This window comes from Brassica oleracea, chromosome C7 (assembly GCF_000695525.1).
Source record: "Brassica oleracea var. oleracea cultivar TO1000 chromosome C7, BOL, whole genome shotgun sequence".
In the NCBI taxonomy this organism is placed as follows: Eukaryota; Viridiplantae; Streptophyta; class Magnoliopsida; order Brassicales; family Brassicaceae; genus Brassica; species Brassica oleracea.
In genome coordinates, this window is record NC_027754.1 from 45602246 (window position 1) to 45626323 (window position 24078).

General features: G+C 37.7%; 7 protein-coding genes and 2 pseudogenes across 7 annotated transcripts; 5 read left to right on the top strand and 4 right to left on the bottom strand.

Annotated features, from left to right (window-relative positions):
- Positions 1 to 2147, bottom strand: part of LOC106303437 — a 5206-nt pseudogene extending 3059 nt beyond the window's left edge.
- Positions 2148 to 3350: 1203 nt separating this feature from the next.
- LOC106305150 (putative F-box/LRR-repeat protein 19) lies at positions 3351 to 4333 on the top strand. Its single transcript, XM_013741517.1, has 2 exons — positions 3351 to 3682; positions 3748 to 4333. The coding sequence occupies exons 1-2, from the start codon at positions 3351 to 3353 to the stop codon at positions 4328 to 4330; spliced, it is 915 nt and encodes a 304-aa protein (XP_013596971.1). The 3' UTR covers positions 4331 to 4333.
- Positions 4334 to 5584: 1251 nt separating this feature from the next.
- LOC106305379 (putative F-box/LRR-repeat protein 19) lies at positions 5585 to 6742 on the top strand. The gene is made up of 2 exons (XM_013741761.1): positions 5585 to 5937; positions 6186 to 6742. The coding sequence occupies exons 1-2, from the start codon at positions 5603 to 5605 to the stop codon at positions 6685 to 6687; spliced, it is 837 nt and encodes a 278-aa protein (XP_013597215.1). The 5' UTR covers positions 5585 to 5602; the 3' UTR covers positions 6688 to 6742.
- Positions 6743 to 7869: 1127 nt separating this feature from the next.
- Positions 7870 to 9185, top strand: LOC106303438 (annotated as a pseudogene).
- Positions 9186 to 10874: 1689 nt separating this feature from the next.
- Positions 10875 to 11266, top strand: LOC106305387 (UPF0057 membrane protein At4g30660). Its single transcript, XM_013741764.1, has 2 exons — positions 10875 to 10964; positions 11068 to 11266. Exons 1-2 carry the CDS (start codon positions 10875 to 10877, stop codon positions 11203 to 11205), a joined length of 228 nt encoding a protein of 75 aa, XP_013597218.1. The 3' UTR covers positions 11206 to 11266.
- Positions 11267 to 12064: 798 nt separating this feature from the next.
- Positions 12065 to 12604, bottom strand: LOC106305298. The gene has a single exon (XM_013741679.1). It carries the CDS (start codon positions 12570 to 12572, stop codon positions 12261 to 12263), a length of 312 nt encoding a protein of 103 aa, XP_013597133.1. The 5' UTR covers positions 12573 to 12604; the 3' UTR covers positions 12065 to 12260.
- Positions 12605 to 14930: 2326 nt separating this feature from the next.
- On the bottom strand, positions 14931 to 18391 carry LOC106306498. The gene is made up of 10 exons (XM_013743133.1): positions 18281 to 18391; positions 18014 to 18202; positions 17772 to 17831; positions 17593 to 17688; positions 17380 to 17511; positions 17183 to 17280; positions 16997 to 17084; positions 16550 to 16900; positions 16221 to 16463; positions 14931 to 16128 (listed from the first exon to the last, which is right to left on the bottom strand). The coding sequence occupies exons 2-10, from the start codon at positions 18161 to 18163 to the stop codon at positions 15106 to 15108; spliced, it is 2241 nt and encodes a 746-aa protein (XP_013598587.1). The 5' UTR covers positions 18164 to 18202; positions 18281 to 18391; the 3' UTR covers positions 14931 to 15105.
- Positions 18392 to 19769: 1378 nt separating this feature from the next.
- LOC106307004 (translation initiation factor IF-3) lies at positions 19770 to 21537 on the top strand. Its single transcript, XM_013743827.1, has 8 exons — positions 19770 to 20128; positions 20198 to 20237; positions 20321 to 20380; positions 20458 to 20510; positions 20633 to 20682; positions 20768 to 20801; positions 20910 to 21075; positions 21177 to 21537. The coding sequence occupies exons 1-8, from the start codon at positions 19842 to 19844 to the stop codon at positions 21333 to 21335; spliced, it is 849 nt and encodes a 282-aa protein (XP_013599281.1). The 5' UTR covers positions 19770 to 19841; the 3' UTR covers positions 21336 to 21537.
- LOC106307003 (pentatricopeptide repeat-containing protein At4g30700) lies at positions 21512 to 23975 on the bottom strand. The gene has a single exon (XM_013743826.1). It carries the CDS (start codon positions 23957 to 23959, stop codon positions 21587 to 21589), a length of 2373 nt encoding a protein of 790 aa, XP_013599280.1. The 5' UTR covers positions 23960 to 23975; the 3' UTR covers positions 21512 to 21586.
- Positions 23976 to 24078: the final 103 nt, after the last annotated feature.

Below are 24078 nucleotides of genomic sequence, written 5' to 3' on the forward strand. Positions count from 1 at the left end.
GACACCTTATATGTTATATTTTTCTTATATGTTAGAATTTTCTTATATGCTATATTTTGAATTTTTTTTTAAAACGACTTTAAATTACAAAAATGTAAGTTTTCATTAAATATACGACTAAGAACATTAAAATGACATGTATCAATTCGATGGTTGATTTGAAAGCTTTCAAAACCATATGGAAGATAAAAGTCAAAATAATTCAAATGTGAAAACAATACTGTTCACTTTTTTTCAAGAACGTGTTCTATGGAAAAATAAAGTTTTTATGTCATAATTTGTTTAATGTCAATCCGATCAACCCATGATGTATTAATTATAGTTTTGTTCCATTATTTTTAATAAAAATTGATCCGATCCATCGGAAAGAAATTATATAATAACAACAAAAAATATTTTATATATATAAATAAAATGATCAAATATATAAAAGAAACTATCGAAATATATACAAATAAATTCACCCTGCGCAAGGCGCATGTCTTATCCTAGTTATGATTATAATATAGAAGTTAAAAAAATTGATAGAAAACTGTTATTTTTCTGTTCATCAATTAATAGTTGACTATTTTATTCTTAATTTCACGCAGTTAACTATTAGTTGGAAAATAATTATGCGAGAGAAATACTTAAGTATTAAAACTACCGATTTCAAATACTTCGGGAATGAAATGCCTATTTTCCCATTCTATTAGTTATTTTTTTTATCAAAGAAATCTAAAGATTTTGTGGTTAGGTATCTAACCTATGAGAATCTTTGTGACTGTGGATTGACGATCTGAAAAACGTTTAAGAAAGTATACCTTGTGAGTATGGAATCAAACTAAAATCTGAGATAAGTTGAGGGAATCTCAAATGATATTGAAACCTTTATTCTTGAGCTGTTGCCAAAGAGGAAGTTCCTATAAAACTAGACTGTCTGCAGTTAAACCATCTCGACAGCTTCTGAAACTCCAACCCATCAAATAATGAGCACTCGACCTATCTTTTCCTGTGGCTGCGGTGAATCCAACATACATTTCTTCTTGCACGATCTCCGACAGTTTTGGAACAACATGGGAGATGAATGGGGTTGATGGGGCAATTGGAAGTTTGGCAAAGGAAACGATCAAACTCAGCACTTGGTTTTGTCCGTTGTAATCCAAACGGATTATGATTGGTTCGAGCTGGAAACCTTCCTCTTTTACTTCATCTTCAGTTGTATAAGCTACCGGGACCTGGACATCCGAGGTGACACTGTTAAAATTCAAACCGATGTGATTGCCTGTTGTTGCATGAGTACCGTCCAGTCCTTAAACCCTTGTATAGTATCGAACTCGACTGCGAAAACGTGGTTCGTTGGATTCCCGTCGTTGGTCTCGTTGAGAAGTCCAAAGTATTGGCCAGAGTCGGCGCCTGGACGGTTTGGGGTGGGAGATAGTGTGAAGGTGAAGCCGAAACTACCTCCGTTTGCTAGAGCTGGAAGGGACTAAAGTGAAGACGAAAGAAGTGCTAAACGAACAAACTTTTGAGTGATTGAGGTTGCTGCTATGGTCAAGCAGCCTCACCGGTTTGCGGTAGAACGCTGTTCCAGTGACGCTTAAGTTTCCATCGGTGAGTCTCAGTAGTCCATCGGGTTTGATGGCAGCTGCTCCTTCTGTTTGAATCTCCGAGTTGTTGTTTTCCCTAAAACCTTTGAAAATGAACTCTGTTGGTGGTGGTGGTGGTGGTGTCTCCCACTCTCCACTCTGAGCTTGAACAGAGAAGATTAAAAACTGGAAGAGTACGAGCAAAAATGAGACCATGAGTGTAGACATAGGAAAGCAAGAACAGAGAGAACGGGTTAGAAGTAAAAGAATATATAATTGGGAGTTTGGTTTATCCTTGGTGATTCGATGATCATGCAATGCAAGTCGTAAGAGCAAGAAGGGATTTTCAAAGTTTTGACTTTTGAACAAGAAAAGTCTTATCTTCCTTTTCAACGCTTTGGTCACAAATCACAATCACACGCACATATTATTTCAAAACGACTAAACACAACTTCTATTTCAGCTAGACGCTTTCAAGTTTCAACACACGAGAACCACCTTTAACCGAACCCTGCTTTCTGGTTCAACTTAATATCACTAAACCGGTATTTGAAATTTAGGGTTTTGACTGGTGACCATTTCAGGAACAAATGGAATAATTTTGATTATTTCTTCTCAAATAATGAAGAATAATTTTGGTTTGTTATTCTTTAAACAAAAAATGATAGGGAATAGAAAGAAAAATTAATTCTTTATGAATGGTGTATTTTTATGGGAACCATAAGAAATTGCTATATTTAGAGGAAAAATATAGCAATACGTTAGAGAACTTCGTTCTAAAATTTATATTTTTGAGGAAAAATATAGACATACTAGGTGTCTTCCTGCACTATGTGCAGTAAAAAAAATTTAAATTATTTTTTAACAGATAAATATAAATTATATTTTAAAATAAAATTTTATTAATATTGTAAATTTTTTTTTCGTATCAATATTTTAATATAAATTTGATTTAATTAAAAATAAAAATTATATTTAAGAATATGCATGTATATATTTGAAATTATAATCTTAGATAGATTTTTCTATCTATTTATTTTATTTAAATATATTAAATAAATTTTTAAAAGTTGCATAATTACCAAAAATTAAAATTAAACAATATTTATAAAATTTGTAGATATTCTAAAAAAATTGTATACATTTTTGAAAATTTTAGTAATAAAATTGCATAATTTAAAAATATATAATTAAATTATATTTCGAAATTTATAATGCCATATTTGAATATATTTATTTTAATGATGATTTATGAGTTATTTCCATATTCTAAAAAAAATTTCAAAAATATAAATTGACATTAAATGTAATATATGAGTTATTACCATATTTTAAAAAGTTTACCAAAAATATAAATTAACATTAAATGCAATTGTCCATGTTTATAAGACATGTCATCAATTTTAGTAGCCATGTCATATTTGTTTTGTGAAGTTGAACATGTGGTAAAATCACTTCGCAAATATAGTCTAGGGGATAAATATTGGAGATAGTTCAAACAGAAGACTATTCGTAAAGTTTATTCCAAAACAAGATCGACCAAGCCCTCTCTCTTGAGGAGTCAATGACAGAGGAAAGATGAAGATATCTTGGATTTTATAACTGGCGAAGAAGTCAGAATCGCTTTCTGCATATAAACGCAAAGTAAATCAAGAAACAAGAATTCTGAAAACTAGCATTTTATTTGATCAAATATGATATACTCTATTCTAGACATATTCAATCACTAGGATCCTAGCTAAAATCTTCTTTCTCAATATATTCTTCTTTATTCTCGATCAGATGGGATCAAGACTGCACCATGACTGGTCAGAGTTGGCTCCGGAATGTCTCCTAGACATTTTCTCACGGCTGAGCATGGGGCAACGATGGAACGGACCAATGCTGGTCTGCAAGACATGGATGAACTTATGTCAAGACCCGTCCTTCAACACTGTCTTGGATCTCGAAGCTGAGTTTCTGTCTTCCCCTGAGTCGTTTTACTGGTGGAGCCCCGAATTCGAGGAAAAAGTGGACTCAACCATCCGGTCTGCTGTCGACCAGAGCCAAGGCAGTCTGACGGAGGTTCGAGTCAGACATTGTACGGATAAATCTCTCTCATACGTCGCCGAGAGGTACGTACCTCTCAGTTTGTTTGGAGATTAACTACAGACGTTTGATATAATCTTTTGATATGCAGGTGCCCAAATCTTGAGATACTTTGGGTTAAATATTGCCCAAAGGTTACAGATGTGTCGATGAGAAAGATAGCATTAAACTGCCCTAAGCTTAAAGAACTTGATGTAAGCTGCTCTTTTAAAATATGTTGTGCGTGTATGAAAATGGTGGGTACGAATTGCAAAAATCTTCAGATTCTGAAACGGAACTCAATGCAGCCTTCCGAGGTCAAGAGGTTAAGGCATTGCACCTATGTGCAGTATCTATCTTTCGAGTATCATGGGGACATTGAAGCGGATACGATTGTTAGACACATGAGTCAGTTGAAGCACCTGGAACTTCGACTATTCTCCACATTGACTGATAGTGCAATTGTCGATCTTTGTGAAGGATGTTCGAATCTAGAGTACTTGGACTTGTTCGGGTGTGGGCGCTTGACTAGCAAAGGTGTTACTAAAGCTATCTCAAAGTTGAAGAATTTGAAGGTGATCAAGAAACCAGATTTTGATGTTTTGGGTGAAGCTCTGGGAATGGATGTTGAAATTGATCTTGAATGGTTAAATAAGTTGTTTGAAGAATACGATGGTGTTGAACATAATGGATGACGATCTTACAACGGCCCTATTACATTAACTGAACGCATATTGTTTTGTATTTGATGATTGTATTTCGTTATTTCTTTGGTTGAGTTCTAAAAAGTCAGCTTTCTTTAACTTTGTTTTTCTGGATTTTTATGCGATTGGTTTTTAATTGGTGATAACAACCATAAAACATAAATTCAACCAATGTTTTGCAAGGTTTTATGTTTTACGCTTGTTTCTAAATTTAATTTGTAAGAAATAATTACCGTATAATGTATAATTTATTTGTTTCGACAAACATCGGTATGGTTATTATGTTATTACATACTATGAAAAAGATTATATATACGATATTATAGCCGATAATTTTACATGTCTTATGAGAATTCACGTCAGACTGCATCACCCTGAGCCACTCTGTGAGATCTATTCCTGACAGTACTCTTTGCGCCATGTTGAAGATCTCTTGTAAGTATTTTCTCCAATTTTCTGCATAATTCGTCTTTTTCGGGAATTGAAACTCAGCCCTCTTAATTTTGACATCCTTTTAGACTAAGGCTTAATTTTGTTTGTATGTGGTAAAATAATTTTTCCAACAATTGATACTAAAAACTAATAGTTTAGGCTGGTATCAAGTCATTGTTCTACCATTACCGGAAGTTAGATCCGCATAGTACATGTTGATAAAAAGAATACTCTAGTGCTAGTTATATGTTGGTTTGACTTTGATATAATACTTTCGTTTGGCAAAATGAATTTACACGTTACAACCATTTGGATGATACAACTACTTGCTCTACATTTAGATTAATAAATATGCGACAACGTGTAACGGACTACTATTGTGTCTTGTATAATTCATGCTGCGAAACTAATCAGTTAATGAGATTTGTTTTTAGGAACGATGCGGAAGTACCACCAACATCTATTATATCTAATACTTTGTGTAGTTTTCAAAATGCAACTGCTTACATGCACGTAGTGTAAACAAACTAATTTAGTATTATTTGGATTTAAAATGATTTGACTTATAAATATTTGATAATTTTATAAAGAAACTGTTATGATTCCTTGTTGAAATTTTCAAATAGTACTTGGAACCACGTATTTAAGATGTTATTTGTGAATGTCAAATCAACATTCAGCCGAAAAATCCTAACATTTGACATTTCAGCTCGAGGCGAAGACTGTTCAAAAGGTAACTTGGGACACAAGAATTCTAACAGCTAGCTAAGTTAACAAGATTTTATTTATCTTCTTCTTCCTCTTCTAAGTTGTTGTACGTACAAAGTGGTTATGGGATGGGAACTTGGTCCTGACTGGACGGAGTTGACTCAAGAATGTCTCCTCGACATCTTCTCACGGCTGAGCCTAGAAGAAAGATGGACCGGACCGATGTTCGTCTGCAAGACTTGGATGAACGGGTGCCAAGACCCGTCGCTCAACTTGGTCTTCGATCTCGAAACCAAATTTCAGTCTCTTCCTGGTTCTCTCAGTTGTTGGTGGAGTCCCGAGTTCGGGGACAAAATCGATTCTGTCCTCCGGTCTGTTGTGGATTGGAGCCAAGGCGGTCTAAAGGAGGTTCGAGTCAGTCATTGTACTGATAGCTCTATCTCGTACGTCGCCGAGAGGTAGTCTCAGTTTCAACTTTTCAGGATTCCCTATTTATTTTCCCTTGATTCCATTAAAGGTTTTTATCTTCGATAAAACTTTATAAATTAATACTCGATAAAATTTATAAATACGATAGACTAATAAAGTTTTTGGTCTCGAGTATTAATTTATTAACTTTTTATTATAGTTAGGTGTAACGTTTGAATTTTGTTTGAAAATCAGAATCTCTAACCAAACTGCATGTTCCATGCATTTTTATTTGTAGGTGTCCTAATCTCGAGGTACTATCGGTTAAGTATTGCCCTAAGGTTACAGATGACTCGATGTTGAAGATAGCCTTAATGTGCCCTAATCTCAAAGAACTTGATATTAGCTTCTCCTACAAAATATCTTGTGTGTGTGTGGATATGGTTGGCAAGAGCTGCAAGAGCATTCAGACTTTTAAACGGAATTTGATGGATCCAGCCGAGGTCACAAAATCTGTGCCTAGTAACTATGTGGAGGACCCATCTATCTTCTTGATATATGGGAATATTGATGCTTATGTGATTGGGAAACACATGCATCAGCTGAAGCACCTGGAACTTCGATTCTCCACATTGTCTAATAATGGTCTTGCCCAACTTTGTGAAGGATGTTCTAATCTTGAGTATCTGGACTTGTGCGGCTGTAATAAGTTGACTAGCGATGGCGTTACCAACAGTATCTCCAACTTAAAGCATTTGAAGGAGATCAAGAAACCAAGTTTCCCAGCTTTTATTATTTGATTTAGTTCGTAGAGTTTGTGTTACTACTTTTTTTTTCTTGTATTTTCTTTTGTCATTTTTGTGCGGCAACACCTGACAAACTCAAGAAAATAATTGTTAGGCTCTATGCTCTCATTTTAAATTCGTATGAAAATAATTATCTATACTTTCTTCGTAAACGTTATAACAACAAAACAGAGGATGGTTGATTTCTCGAAACAGCGAAAATGTGGAACCTCAGATCATGGTCATGACAAGTTATGAATCAAAGAATATTCAAGTTGTATTATATTCCATCTAAAATTATTAAATACACTGTCATGGTCATGACAAGTTATGAATCAAAGAATGATCAAGTTGTATTATACTGGATTTAAAAATGATATGCGTTTTGATAAAATTTTAGACTATTTAATAATATTAGACGAATTTAAGAACATGTTATAATTTCTCATTGAAATATTCAAAACAGTACTTGGAACCATGTATTTATTTATCTTCATGTAAGTTTTAAATTTGTTAAGTTTCTTTTGTATATTATTGTTGTCTAAATCTAGTTTAAAATATTTTAAATTTTATTTTAAATTTTTATTTAATTTTATGTATAAAATTTAAAATCTGTAAACAAAATTTAAAATATTTATGAGATATAATTTTTTTAAGGATTAAAACAATAAACGAGAAAATATTTATGAATCATAAAGGTGATGTGTGATTTTAGGGGCCAAAATGCAAATAAAAATATGAAATTTCAAATTTGAAATTTTGAGTAGTGAAACTTCAAATTTGAAGTTTTGAGTAGTGAAACTTCAAATATAGAGTTTCACTTTTGAAGTTTCTTTTTGGAGAGCAAAAAAATTCATATTTGAAATTATAGAGTGCATTTTGGAGATGTTGTTATGCATAACTTATATTTAGGAATGAAATGAAGAAGAAGCTGTCTAAATATCAAGAAGGTAACTTGAGACACAAGAATTCTAACAGCTAGCTAAGGTCTTAAGATTTAAACTCATCATCTTTTTCTAAGTTGTTATACGTAAAAGTGGCTATGATATTCAGTCTCTAAACTCATACATAACCTTCTTTCTCGATAGATTATTCTTCGTTCTCAATCAGATGGGACAAGACCCGTCCCATCTTCTCACGGCTAAGACCCATCTGATTGAGAACGAAGAATAATCTATCGAGAAAGAAGAATAATCTATCGAGAAAGACCCGTCGCTCAACTCTGTCTTCGTTCTCGAAACCGAATTTCAGTCTCTCCCCTGTTCAACCAGCTGGTGGTGGTGTCCTGAGTTCGGAGACAAAATTGATGCTCTCCTCCGGTCTGTTGTGAACTGGAGCCAGGGCGGTCTAAAGGAGATTCGAGTCAGGCATTGTACGGATCACTCCATCTCGTACGTCGCCGAGAGGTAGTCTTCCAGGGAAGATTTTGATCTAATTAGGTGTGTAACGGGTTATTTTTTCTAATGTCTAAAGGTTCGTACATTAGCAAGGCTCAAACCATTTTAAATTAACTATTTTTAGAAGAACAAACCACTCCTAACGGAAATGGAACTCATGACCCTTTAAATCCATCAAATCCAAAAAAATTATCCAATAGGTCAACTCCTCGTCCGTAATTATGTATAATGTTGTGACGGACCAGAAGCACTCCTGGGCCAAATGCTCTACTAGAACCAGACCGGATGCCCGTGCTGGAGGCCAGACGCTCAACTAGAGCCAGATGTCCGTCACCAGATGTCCAACCCCTCGCTTAATATGATATTGTCTGCTTTGGGTCTAAGCCCTCACGAATTTGTTCTTGGTTTGTTATTCTCAAAAAGTCTCATACTAAGTGGGATTGGACTAACTATATATATTAGACTTTATTCAGTCTAATATCCGATGTGGGACTTGGATTGCCTTTTTATTTATTCTGAAATGTAACATATAAGTTTTGTTTGAGTTTTGTTAATTCCTTACCAAACTCCATGTTTCATGCATTTATATTTGTAGGTGTCCTAATCTCGAGGTACTTTGGGTTAAGTATTGCCCACAGGTTACAGATGAATCGATGTTGAACATAGCCTTAATGTGCCCTAAGCTCAAGGAACTTGATATAAGCTGCTCCTACGAGATATCTTGTGCGTGTGTGGAAATGATCGGTGTATATTGCAAGAGTATTGAGACTTTTAAACGTAACTGGATGGATCTTGCAGAGGTCTGGAGGTTACAGCGTACGAGGTTCAGGTTCGTGCCTCCTAACGATCTGGATGATCCATCTATCGTCTTGATATTTGGGAATATTGATGCTCATGTAATTGGGAAACACATGCATCAGCTGAAGCACTTGGAACTTCGTTTCTCCACATTGTCTGATAAGAGTCTTGCAAAACTTTGTAAAGGATGTCCGCATAGAGTATCTGGACTTGTTTGGGTGTAGGAAGTTAGCTAGCGATGGCCTTACTAGCAGTATCTCCAACTTAAAGGATTTGACGGATATCAAGAAACCAAACTTCACAGCCCTTATTATTTGATTTAGTTCATATAGTTTTTGTTACTACTTTTCTTGTTTTTTTTTTGTTTTCGTGATTGGTTTTTAGTGTGACAACATGTGGAAGATAAATTCAACAAGAAAATTGTTAGGTTCTATGCTCATCACATTTTAAATTCGTAAGAATAATGATCTTATACTTTCTTTCTAAACGTTACTATAACAAAGCAGAAAAGGGTTGTATCTCAAAACAGATAAGGTGTGGAAACCTAAGGTCACATTATCAAGAATTGATTGTAGCCAAGATCAACCACTCTTCCTTAGGTCAAGCTAGTTCATCATCGTAAGAGCAAATCATCTTACACGGATACTGCCTTTTCTCGACCTTATAACCAATCTTGCAATACGACTTGATCATGAGGTTAGGTGTGGTGTAAGTGTCTCGAGAAGAGACCATACCCTGCTCCAACATATTTGTTTACACTCGTTGTGTCATCGCACCGACTAACTCGATTCTAGCCAATAGATTCAACAATGCGTTGTAGCATTTATCATTAAGCTGAGACTTGATTTTTTTCAAGAGAAAACCAACAACAAACCAAAAGTCCAGCAGCGAGTCGCACATCTTTGTCATCTCTGTGACCACTTTTATTAGTCTATCTGGCTATCTACTCCATTATTTCAAGAACAATACTTAGGTTTAAATTCACATCTCCTCTTATTACCAATCAAAATACCACCTAGATTAATAATAAAATAGATTAATTTTATTTTAAAAAATCTGAAATAATTGAAAAAAATAGTAACGCCAATTTTAATGATGCTAACGCTACTAACTAAATTCTAAACATTAAATCTATACCCTAAACCCAAACCCTAAACCCTAAATCCAAACTCTATATCCTAAACCTTAAACCCAAACCGTAAATCCTAAACTCAAACCCTATATCCTAAACCTAAACCATAGACTCTAGACTCAAACCATATATCCAAACCTAATCCCTACACCCTAAACTCAAATCGTAAACCCTGAACCCAAATCCTATATATATTCTAAAGGTTTGGGTTAATGTTGATGTTGTTTCTTTAGGGTTTAAGATTTGGGTTTAGAGTCTAGGTTTGGGTTTAGAGTCTAGGTTTGGGTTTAAGATCCAGGGTTTAAGTTTAAGGTTTAGGATTTGGGTTTAAAGTTTACGGTTTGGGTTTAGGGTTTAGGATTTGGGTTTAAGATATAGGTTTAGGTTTAGGGTTTAGAGTTTAGAGCTTGGGTTTAGAATTTAGGGTTTAGAGTTTAGATTTAAGGTTTAGGGTTTAGAATTTAAGATTTAGGTTTAGTTAGTGGCGTTAGCGTCATTAAAATGAGCGTCATTATTTTTTTTCAATTATTTTAGATTTAAAAAAAAAAAAAAATTATTATTAATCTATGTGGTATTTTGATTGGTAACAAGAGGGGAAGTGAATTTAAAGGTTCACCTTTCAACTATATATATTTTTTTTAATATGGATCGTGTGTGTTAAGTCGCACCATATTCTCTGTGTTAATACACGTTGAGATGAAAATTAAGGAGTGGGGGCAAGGTAACTGAATCTCGGAACTGTAAACGTGGCTTGCTCTCTCGCTCTCTATTGGTTCTCTGTGCCGGCAACAACTAATCAGTGTTCTGTCTTAAAGATCTTCTTCTCTGTGAATTCCATTATAAGATCACCGTTTCTTCTACATCTTTAGAGAAAAATGCCGAGCAAGTGCGAAATCTTGTGCGAGATCTTGATCGCTATCCTTCTTCCTCCTCTGGGAGTTTGCCTCAGGCGTGGATGTTGCACTGTAAGCTCTCTTCTAACTCTCTCTCGATATCATCAACTCTGACTAATGAAGTGGTTGCAGGGATGGAGTTTCATAATTAATATTTAACTTTTGTTTGTTGCAGGTGGAGTTCTTGATTTGCTTGGTCCTGACTCTCTTAGGCTATGTCCCTGGCATAATATACGCTCTTTACGTGATTGTGTTCCAGAACAGAGATGAGTATTTTGATGAAGCTAGACGCCCGCTCTACTACTCAACTTGATATTTGTTTGTTTCTTTGAAACTGTTAAACTCTTTGTACCTAATAAGTTGCTTTGTAATGTGTTTACGTGTGTATTGAAGAAAACATTGTGTTTGATACATTGTTTTTATCCTTTTTAATTTATATATATGCAAGGTTGAAGGTGAGATTGATTTATTTGTTAACTTATAGTATTCAGGCTACTAGCCCTGCTAAAATGTTAATGCGTCAGTTTATTTTCTAGGTTAGGTTATATTCATATAAGTTACATTGATGCATTTGTTATCTCTATAGACCATTGAAGCAAAGGAATATCTCTCGGCTTCACTCATCCTACTCCGTGTGACATTTGTATGGATACAACCATATTGTAGGTTACGTTATAGACATAATTAGATTCATTTGAGAATTGAGAGACAAGTAAAAGATCTTCTATAACTGATTCTACAAAGAGTGCATAACCCCCTTCATATCATTATGAAACATACAAACTTTGTCAATTGTCAATGAGGATCTCGTGGGGAAAACTCGAAGAGAGTAAGGTTGATCTGATGGATTGGAGTCGCCTTGTTGTGCACGTCTTCCTCTCCAAAGATGTCAGTGTTTAGGCTTCGTTTTTCTTTATTTTCAGATGGTTAAGGGGGAGAGAGGTCTCTCTATAAATGTATATATCACGGCACTCTAATACAATGAGTGAATGACCGACATATATATCATATTTTACGCATTACTATCCTGGAAATTACATGTAGTTGTGTACTGATTTTGATTTTCTAAATCTTAGAAGAATAGTATGAAACGCAGCAGATTAATCGTTGGATGAATTAATGGGGTTGGATCTTTCATATCTTTTGTAGCCTTAAGTGAGAATAACATCTAACGTTAACAAGAACCACATTAATAGACAATCAGGGAAAACAATTTTCAAGTGTTAGAGAGTTAACAAACTTTCGCCCCAAGAATAAAACAAACAATCACAAATACAAACTCAATCAAGCATGTAAATTCAAACCATTTGACGCGAAATTAAAAGCAATTAGAACCACAAGCCGCAACCTAATATCTTGGTAAATGGATTAGAATGCAGCGAGCAGTAGAACAAATGAAGTCACAACAGTAGATAGATAAGTAAGTGGGCTAGAGAGAAGATTTCTAGTAGCCGATGACTTCTTCTTCTTCTTGGACTTCTTGCTTTTCTTCACGAAAGCTCGAAGATGGCCATGGTGATGATGACCGTGAGACGAACCTTCCGGGTACTCTTCATGTTCAACTAGTTTACGATCCAATGGTTTGATCGTGGATCCGGTCTTGCTTGAAATTATGTGGGATTGAGAAAGTAGCAAGACGGAGACGATCAAGAACAAAGAAAGAAGAGAAGAAGTTCTCATCTTTTTTTATCTTCTTTGTTTAAATTTAGATTGAGAAAATATAAATCTTTTTTTTTTTGAAGTTATGAGTGTATGTGTGTGTATTTATAATTTTGTGAGAAAAGTAGTAGTGTCTCACTTCAATTTCGTGCGCACAACCAAAACTTTTAGAGAACTCATCACAACAAGGCATTGATGAGGTCAAGGCAGCTCATGTGTATGTGTGCGCTTTTGTTGTTGAAAAGATCTCTTACTGCCCAAGAGACGTTTTGTCACGTTCCATATCTTATTGGTTATATAACTTTGGTTCACAAACTCACATTTTTTATTGTTTTTACATCGTATATATAAATGAAAATACCATAAAATGTTTAAGAAACAAAATGTTTTAGAAATTGTGTGTTATGCGTCTCTCAACCCAGTTGGCAATTGTTTAGAGGCATATCCTTCGGACGACATGTATTTCGATTAGATAAGGTGATTTTTCTCTAGATTTGATGATCCCATATTCCCATGTCTTGTTTAATGATAAATATATTCTAAATTAATACATTTGGTTTTCAATTTAAAAATATAAGATTATGCCAACCGAAGTGGGAGGAAGAGAACAATTCTCTTTGCTTCAGCTCCCGGTCTCGCTGTGCAAGAGAATTCAAGCAGCCTTGACAACATCTATGGCACCAACAAGATGTCATGGATAGCGTGGTCAAAGATGATCCTCCCGAAAGATCAAGGAGGGCTAGACTTTCGTGATATTCAAAGTATCAATGATGCGTTCCTAACAAAACTCAGCTGGAGACTGATTCGTAACCCGACGAACTTGCTTGGGAGAATTTTGCTTGGAAAATATTGTCCCTCAGGGTGATTTCCTTACTTGTCAGGTAAGCAGCGCATGCTCTCATGGCTGGAGAGGCATTATGGTAGGCCGCGACTTAATAAATGAAAACTCCGGTTGGGCTGTGGGAAATGGAGAAAGTTTGAATGTTTGGGAGTCTCCATGGCTCAGTCTCACAGCACAAGAGAGACCTATGGGCCCTGCCCCTGAAGCTCTTATCAATCTCTCAGTTGCAGACTTGTTCTTACCGGAGAAAAGGGAATGGAACCTGGACCTGATACAACAAGTGCTCCCTTTTGAGGAACATAAGATTAAAATGTTGAAACCAAGTCTGATGGCCTGGGTGCTCCGGACAAGCTTATGTGGCTTCTGTCTGAGTCCGGAGAATACACCACCAAAACTGGATATGCTGCTACAATCCTGGAGTTCAACTGGAGAAAGAGTGTCTGGAACCTTCACACTGCCCCAAAAATCAAACTCTTCATTTGGAAAATGTTTCACAGAGCCTTGCCGGTTGGCGAGCAACTAAGAGCGCGACAGATTAAGGTAGATGGGAAGTGTAAACTGTGTGGATTACCTGAGACGATTGATCATCTGTTCTTGCATTGTTCTTTTGCCAAACGTGTCTGAGCATTGGTACCGGTTTGGCCAAGTATTGAATATGCTGGAGCCACGGAGTTAAGGAGCGAATGGAACAGCATGTTGGCTCGTCAGTCGCTCCCACCGACGGGTATCGCAACAGGATCTCTAGCTCCATGGATCTTATGGCAGCCCTGGAAGGCAAGGAATAGCCTCATGTTTAATGATAAAGGGTCCACTGCTACGGAAGTAATCACGCTGGCTTCAGCGGCTGCGAGAGAATGGAACCAAAGTCAAGCTCAAACCTCGACGAAGCAGAAGCACCCTCCAGTACGAGCATCTCTTCAGGAAGACTGTGTGGTAGTGAGGTCGGACGCAGCTTGGAACGAAGCTAAGAAAGCTGCAGGCCTCGGGTGGATCATTAAGTCGCAAAACAGAACCTCTGTTTTCTCTGAGCCAGCTAGGTTAAGAGAAGCAGTTTTAAAATGTCGAGATCTTGGACTCCCAAGGCTCCGCTGTGAATCTGACTGTTCTCAACTTATCAAGGCGGATCAATCTTTCTCGGAACTCTACGGCATTGTGGAGGATATCAAGTCTGTTAGTTTTTCTTTTGATTTCATCTCTTTTGCTTGGATCTCTCGTGAGTGTAATAGGGAAGCAGATGAATTGGCAAAGAAGAAGCTGTCTTCTGAACTTGTATTAATGGCCACAACAAACTTTGGCTGACTTATAAATGCAATGAATATGTTTCAAAAAAAAAAAAAAAAAAAAAAAAGGTACCAATAAAAATGTATATTGTTTCATGTTTGCTTATTAATTATTATTTTTCATTCCGAAATTGTCAACATTGCCATTCATCATACTGATCTTGCGCGTCTTGAACTAATTTTATAACATGCTTGCCTATTAGTAAAAATTGTGTCAAAAAATGATATTTCGATTTGTCTTTTTGGGTAATAAAGAAATGAATCTTAAACTGTGACCTCACTCCATATAACCAAGGATACATAACCAGATTTATTCAAAACATAGATAGTAAAGCTTTGAAGGTTGAATAAGAAACGAAAATGCTTATCAAAACAGAGGAAATGGAGGATGTATTGGAGTAACCTGTAGCAGAGATGAAACCACACAAAAAGCTTACACCAAACTACGGCAAGCCTCGATTTTGGCTGCTTGCGCGGCCAACAGAGATTCACTTACACTCTTTATCACAGCATCCAAGACTGCTTTCTTGAACCGATCATCCTCCATTTTCTTTAGAATCTCTTCCACCGTCTCAAAATCCGATGCATTGGCCATAACCAAACTCCCAAGGATCTCCCCAAAGTTGTTTGGTGCCTTTGGCAGATCGATCCCAATGTCATCGAGCATAGACCCGTAAAGCAGACAACCACTCCCTATGTCTTTAGTAGTTAGACCCTTCTTAGAGACCAAATATTCCAACAGTCTCGCCACTGGTTCAATGCACGGCGGATTTTTCTCCAAGCCGAGGGAGATAGCTTCCTTGACGAGCTCGGGATGGTAAGCTGGGGATTTCAGCTCCTCTACGCATTGCAATGCCTCATCCATTAGACGTACATTGAAGTATTCTTCCAAAAGCGACTTGGTTTTTCTGCTGAGCACTTCTGAGTCCAAGGTAGTGGCCATGGGAGAAGCTGCCTCCTGTGGCTGTGGCTGGGGCTTCTCCACAGCTGGTTTACTCGGGGAAGGAATGGGTTTCGGCTGTTCGGCACCACTACCTTGCAAAAGGGCACTTGGTCTTCCAGCCAAAAGACCTCCACTGCCCTGAGGCAGGAGCCTTGAATTAACGGACGGTGACTTGCCGATAACGGGAGACTGAACACGCCCTGCGGGCTGCTGATTCTGCCTATTCCCTCTGGGCATGGAGCGGGACCGTGCCATCTCCCAGCCGTCATCATCTGTTACAGGCATCCCTGGCATCTGCCTAGCCCCTGGCATTCCCGGCATCTTCCTAGCCCCTGGCATTCCAGGCATCATTCCTCCAGTACCAGAACGTCCATAAAAGTTTCCAGAGTCAGCTGCACCAGCATCTGCACCACCACGGTTGTTGTTATTTCTCATATTTGCCATTGCACCAGGGCGCAACCCGAGATTCCTCTCTGCCTCGGAATGAATCTCAGTAATCTTCTTGGCTTTCATCTGCCATTTTGAACAAGCAAGAAGAAAACATAAGCACAGAAAGAAAACTCCGCAAGTAATTACAGATAAGACTGTACAGTATAGATTCCTACCTCCTCCCGCCTTGGTACCCAGTTGTCAGCACGCAGATCAATAACATTACGGACCATAAACCTCAGGCGTGGCGCAAGCATCGGGTGCATTGCAAGCTCCTTCAAACGAAGGAAGTATGTGTCGTTTGTACCTCGTGATCTTGGGCTCTCATCGAGCTGTTTTCCAATGGTGATGAAAAATTGACAGAGAGCCTCTACATCTTCCTCTGCTGGGCAAGCTTTATTGTCACTACCTAAAAGCTCCTGCGACCAGACACAAAAAGTTACCATGAGCTTTACAGAAAATAAACTTTTTAACAGTGCAAAAACAAGAGCGTGAGTCATCATACTTGGACAATGTGATGGACAATCTTTTCGGGCACCATCTTCTGCTTCAGAAGCTCACCAATTAAACGGATATTTCCTAATGTTCGAAGCTTCAACATTCTTTCTTTGTCCCTGCGATCCATTTCTTGCTCTGGATCAGTCATCAGTCTGATTTCTTGCTTCAATTTGTCAGCTCCCTCAAATTGTTCTTGGCAATTGTTCAATAACACTCTTTTGAATGTTATTTCTTTTCCACCGGCTTCCTCCGATGGGAAGGAAGGTAGCTTTCCATTGATATCAAAACACAAAAGAGCGTACATCTGACAAAACGTGGGCTCTAGTACAGCCTTCTCAAAAATCAGTTGTATCACTCCCTGGATGAAAAAAAGAAGAAGAAGAACAAATGATGCCATGAAGAGAGAACTACATGACATATAAACAAGCCAAATGCACACGAATTGGGAATGTACCTTTAGGATATCTGCGGAAGTGATCCCAGAGTCAATTAACTGACCTTTAAGGAGATCATACTTCTCGGGAGTCATCTTGTTCAGAATACTGCAGACAACAAGAATTATACGATTCAATCAACTAAATAAAGCAAATAACCACAAAAACAGAGACAAACACTCATCATAATTACAAGAAAGCAATACCCTTTCACGGTCTTGAGGACTTGGTCCTTTTCCGAAAGAGTTCCTCTTTTAGCTGACCAAGGAACCTCAGCTTTCACCAGAACAGGAGGAGGACCAGACTTTTCCAGCAAAGTTATCATGTCAGTAACAAGCAATAACCACCCAAAAGCAAACTAAAGGTAATGTAAGAATAAAGTGCCAGAGTAGTCAACACTCACCGCAGTACGGGCATCTCTAGGTTCGCGTTGGTCTTCCCTTGACCTTTCTCTACTTGGGGAAGGAGCTGGTGCACGAGTATGCCAATCACGGTTATCAGTCTCGGAGAAACGATTCTGAGCTTGAGCTGCAGGCTGAAAAGACCAAAAAAAAAAAACAACATAAACTAAAGAATCTCACTACCTAGGTTGTTGAACAAAGCTAGAAACACTCACCTTGCTTTCTGAACGTCCCCAGCTCTGCTCTTCACCAAAAAGATCAGATGAAATCTCCCGACTGAGCTTCAGGATATCCTCAGAGACTTGGATGGCCTGGACACAAGAAACATTGTGAGTGACTCAAGTTCAGGTTAAGAATTACATCAAGAACATTCATCTCAGGTAACTAATAATACCTCTTTAAGCTGAAGCAGCTGTTCTCTGCTGAAACGCAAAATCTCATGACCCTCTCCTCTCTAACAAAACATAAAAAAAATTCAAACTTTAGGTCGAATTCAATGTGCATGAGCTCAAAATCAGAAACCCGAATCAACAATCCATAATTCAATTTCGAAATCCAAATTAACCAATCCAAACCCTAGAATTTACAGCTGATCTAAAAAGCAGAGTAATGTCGTGAAACCGAATGTAATAATACCCTAACGGCAAAAGAAGGAGCATCGCCGCCATTGGTGAAATCAGAAGAAGAAGAAGAAGACGAAGGGCGATGTGCAAAGAGTCTGCTTCCTCCACGACCACCACCTCCAGGCCTCAAGCTCAACACGGGACGGTCTCCTTGTTGCTCCATTGTTTTCGATCTAATCGCAGTTAAAGGAATGGTGTGAGTCTGCACGACAAGACGAGCGAAATTAGGGTTTCCGATCAACACTATGATTGATTGATCGAAGAGGGAAGGCTTGCTTACCGGAGAGATTGTTGTTGTAAGAAAAAAGAAAAAGAAAGGGGAACGTCTGTGCGGCGCTGAGCCTTTTTAATATGTCTCTGTCCACAAAAACGTTTTAGGGTTTGGGCCTCAAGCTAGCTAACCATCTGATTTATAACCATATAAGAGTTGCAGTTATATAAAATTCTAGAGTACACTATTTATAAAAATTAAAAATTATATGTAAATTACTACTAATCACAACATAAAAAATAAAATTTAACATTTGATAGTGTTTACAATAATTAATAGTAACGTTTTATTTCAACATTCAAATTAGAAAATACAGATTAAAAAAATATTATTAATAGAAAATATATAAAAGTTTTTATTAACAATGAATACTTTAATAGAAGATTAAGAAAATTTACCAATCTAAAATAGTTTCAATTATATAATTATTTATAACTTCAAATAATATAAATGGGTATTTATTGGTTAAGATAATGGTTTGAATCAAATCTTATAATAATAAAAAATTGATACTACCGCTATAATTTTAGGAAAAATTACCTGATTCTAGAAAAAAAAAACTGCAGCATTGTTAAAGATAATTTAATACGGTTCCAAAAAATATAACTAAGACTATAAATAATTAATTTTTAAAAACGGTCAAAGTTATATTTTCCTTCTGTTTCAAAATAATACATGTTTTGAAATTTTTACATTTATTAATAAAACATATTAAAGCTTAGTTATTAATGCATAATTTTTTGTAATTTTATATTCATATATTTCTAAACCAACAAAACTTCAAAAATGTAATTAATTAATGTTTTTGAAAATTCACAATTTTTCATTACTAGTTGACCAAAAATGTATTGAAAATATAAAAGTACATTTTTTTGAAACAAATTTTTTTTTCGAGAATATGTATTTTTTTCGAAATGGAAGAAGTAATTGTTATTTAATTTTCTTGGTGACATTTATTCAGTAGTTTTTTTCTTATTGAAAAGAAGTTATTACACAAAGTGTTGTTAATGTTCAAATCTGTCTTATTAACCATATTATCACAAAGAACCGATGGCTGGATTGTGAAGCCATGGATTCTTTGTGATGGGAGTTGTCTATCTTGGGAGAGTTGGACTCTCATCACAGTGAGAGAGATTTAAAAGCATATATGTTGTTCTTGCTTTGTGAGTCATACTACATCTCTCTCACTCTCACAATCTTATGTTTTTTTTGGGTTTTTGAATTTACTTCTTACCCACATGTGTATGGGATTAGTTAATCTATAGATGCCTACTGTTGTCTTTTTCGTTGAGTTTTAATTGTTGGCCAGTTTGGTCTAGACTTGTAAGGATACTTTGATTGAATACCAAGAGTTAAAAAAAACGATATCATTACCGGAGTTATCCTTAATTATGTTTCCAGACACACTTTGTTAATGTTTTTTCTTTGAAAAAAAAAAAATCAAAATCGCTGACAAAAAAAAGAAATCAAATACAGTGTCGTGTTATTATTATCTGGATAAGGGAAATTTATTTTATTTCCTATTTTCTGTTTTCTGCGATTCGTAGAGTGTGGCTCTCTGCCTGGCGCCATGGCTGGGATCACCGGCAGCACCATCTCGTTCAACGCCATCGTCGCCAAAACCACCAAAACGGTGTCGCATCACCCATTCTTTGTTAACTCTAACCTCTTCGGTTGTCGACTCTATCTGCCTGAACTATCAGTTATCACTCTCTCGCCTTATCATCGCCGTTTCCCCGCCATCACCTGCCGCTACGGTGGCGGCGGTGGCGGAGGAGGCTCTAGATTCCCCGGAGATAGGCGTGGTAGGCAGAAAGAATCCGAGGATGACGATGCGCTTGATATCTCAGCTATTAGGTAATGATGGATAGTTTGATTTGAGTGAATGTGTCTCTAGGCTTAAGCTATGTGTTGTCTTTGATGTAGGTCAGCTACTGTCAGACTCATCGATGGGCAACAGAACATGGTAAAAATGAATGTGCTTTGTGTTTAGTTTTGAATTGATTTCCAGCAAAACAGAACACACATAGAGTTTCTTTTGTTCTGTAGATTGGTATAGTTTCCAAGGAGGAAGCTGTTCGAAGAGCTGAAGAAGCTGAGCTTGATCTGGTTTGTGTTTCTTTGTAACTTTAACCATTCTTGAAAAGCATTTTCCTTTGTGATCTTGTTTCAGTGAGTATTTTCAGGTGATTCTTTCGCCGGATGCAGATCCTCCGGTTGTCAGAATGATGGATTATAGGTGAGAATTAACTAAACTTGCCTTCTTCTTTTCTTTTTTTTTTTGGAACAAAACTTGGCTTCTTTAATCAAATGAATTGTGTATGGTAATATGATTATTTTCCTTTTGTTTCATTGTATCAGTAAATATAGATACGAACAGCAAAAGAGGAAAAAGGAACAGCAGAAGAAAAGTATTTGATCTTTCTTCTCTGCTTAAGTAGAATTCTGCGGTGTTGTATATTAATGGATTGTAACTGAATCTTTTTCTTGTCTCAGCAACTCGCATGGACTTGAAGGAGCTTAAAATGGGGTAAAATAGGCTTTGTCACTCTCTCTCTTTTGTATGTGCCCTTGCAGTGACTTGTTTCGAACTTCTTCTTCTCAAAAGGTTTCTTCTTTTTTTTTGTTCCCCTGATAGTTATAACATTGACCAGCATGACTATTCTGTACGCATGAGAGCAGCCAAGAAGTTTTTGAAAGATGGTGACAAGGTTAAAGTGATTGTGAACATGAAAGGCAGGGAAAACGAGTTCAGAAATATTGCTATTGAGCTCCTCAGACGTTTTCAAACTGAAATAGGGGAGGTTTGTACTGTTCTCTACGCTCTTTGGTCTTTTCTTGGCATGTGCATTGCTCCTTAGTGGATCTTGTTTGCTGAGTCGCTGAAACATGTCAACATCTGCAGCTTGCGACTGAGGAAAGCAAAAACTTCCGAGACAGAAACTTGTTTATTGTCTTGGTGCCAAACAAGGAAGTTGTTCGGAAATCACAAGAACCATCCCCAAAGAAGAAGAAAAAGCCAGCTGATGATGAAGTTTCCGCTGCAGGTATAACTGCAACTTAAGATATATGATGTACAATTGTGTGAAGGTATAATGTCAGTTCATGACAGGAGAGTTTGATAAATGTCTTGTATAGTTCCTTTTCTACTATGCTTCTTGCATATTCCCATGTATCTGTAACCATAGAAAGTATTTGAATGAAGATTTTTCGTATAGATTGTAACAAAGAAATCAATACTTAAAGAATTATCAGTTGTTATGTAATGTTACAGTATGAGTACAGTATGACTTATGTTGAGGCCAAAACAAGTGACTACCAATAATCTCCACAAGAACAAACACCATCTCTAAAATGATGAAACCGGTTGGCGTCTCTTACAACTATCACTCTCTCTGTTATCTCTGAGATGAGTTTAGTTACAGTGTGACAGTCTAAACAGACCCGCAGATTCTTTATGATCCGGATCTCAGTTCCTGGTTCAGTTGCTATGAGTCCAAAGGCAATTGCTAGCCTCTCGCTGTGAAATTTCACCATCAGCTCTCTTTCTTCCTCCTCCACGTCGTGCAAGGCCAACTCAGTCTCGGGTTGATACCCAGCTTCCCTCATCTTCCCTTCCAGCTCCTCTAGCTTCTCATAGATTGCTTTTACCTGGGGATGTGACTTATCACCCGAGGTGAATACATGAGGCGTCCCACCAATCTCTACCAAGGTACAGCCAGGAGCCTTGGTTAATTTCCTCTTCTTTGCCGCTTGTCTGACCGTAGCAGCCTGTGGATAATTTCTATCAGCTGAGTGAATGTTCGACAGCAAAACATGGTACCCTACATTGTCTGGATCTAGCTCAAACAGCTTCTCGGAGACTGTACGGGCAAGGTTTGTGTCTTTGTGAATCCTACAAGCTCCTAGCAGTGTTTGCCACACGGAAGGATCCGCTTCAACGGGCATCGCCTCTATAAACTGCAATGCTCTCTGCAAATGTCCTGCTCGGCCAAGAATATCGACCATGCAGGCGTAATGCTTGACCGATGGTTCAAAACCGTACCGGTGGACCATGGAGTTGAACATGTCATCACCTTCTTTGACGAGGCCAGCATGACTACAAGCGTAAAGAACGCAGAGGAAAGTGACCTGCGTTGGTGCAACGCCGGAGTTCAACATCTCAGAGAAGATACTCAGAGCATCCTGTCCATGTCCATGGAGGCCATAACCGGAAATCATTGTGTTCCATGTAACTTCGTTCCTCTTCGGCATCAAGTCAAACAACCGGCGCGCTTCTGCAATGCTTCCGCACTTTGCATACATACCAATCAAAGCAGTAGACACATATATGCTAGACTCAAAATCTGTACCTCTGACTAAACCATGTACCCATTTCCCCAAACTCAAAGTTCCTAACTGCGCACAAGCGGACAGAATACAAGTTATTGTGATCGGGTTTGGACTAAACTCAGACTTCTGCATTTCTCTGAACAAAGATATCGCGTCCTCTGTCAACCCGTTTTGAGTGTAACCAGAGATCATTGCGTTCCAAGATGCCAAGCTCTTATGCGGAGACTCATCAAAAACCTTCCGGGCTGATTCCATCTCATTCAGTTTACTGTAAACCGTGGTTAACGCGGTCGGCACAGATTCATGAGATAAGAAGCCTGACTTCAAGCTGTAACCATGAATGGCATATACAAGCATAAGATGACCAGAGACAGGGATCAGACTCACCACCGTGCTTGAGTTCAACCTTGTTCCTGACAACACCAGCTCCTTAAACAAGCTTAAAGAGAGCTCAGTCTCGTCATTTGAAGTGTACCCGTGAATCATTGCATTATAAGCTACAATATCTGGTCTACAAAAATCTCGAAACAGAGTACTCAACACCTCAATCTTCCCACACTTCGAGTACAACGAGATAAAACCTGTACGAACAAAATCATGAGAGTAGCATCCTGTCTTCATCGCAAGACTATGGATAACCATCCCGAGTCTCAGCTCTTGCAACTCCGCAACAGCGGGAAGAACACTCAACAGAGTCGTCGAGTCAAAACGAGTAGAGCTCTCGTTGATCAAATCCCTAAACACCTGAACAGACTCCTCGTACATCTCATTCTCTCCGTACCCAGATAACATAGTGTTCCACAAAACAGAGTCTCTCTCAGGCATTCTATCGAACACCTTCCTCGCATCACCCACCCTTGAAAACTTGAAGTACATGTTAACGATATTCGATCCAAGTCGTAATTCTGAGTCAAACCCATCAACGAGTGCTTGTCCGTGAACAACTCTGCCAGCTCTCTCGTCGCGAGCTCCCGAAGCGGCGGAGATAGCGTAGGTGTAAGTTGAGCTATTGGGGACGAGATCAGTTGATTTTCTTAGATGGGAGAATAGAGAAAGCGAAGAGTGTGGTGATCCGTTGTTGGAGAAGCCGCCCATGAGGACGTTGAAGAGGAAGACGTCGGGGCTATGGACGGAGAGGACGAGGTTGTGTGCGTAGTGAATGGCGCCGAGCTCGGAGAGGCGTTGGGTGAGCTTGGTGAGGAGGCGGATGTCGTTTTGGAAGCCATGGGTAGTGATCTGAGCGTGGGTTTGGGTGAGGTGAGAGAGGGAAGAGGAGATTTTGAAGAGGTCGGAGATGGTGTTCTTGTTTATTACTCCTCCGACGGTTGTCTCGGCGGATAAGGAACGTAGTAACATTTGGCTTTGGTCCTTTTGTGTGATAACGAAACGAAACGACTCATTTCGCGCTCTTATAGTATCCATTTAAACATATTTCTCTACTTTTAAATTACAACATTTTTTTATTAATTCAAATA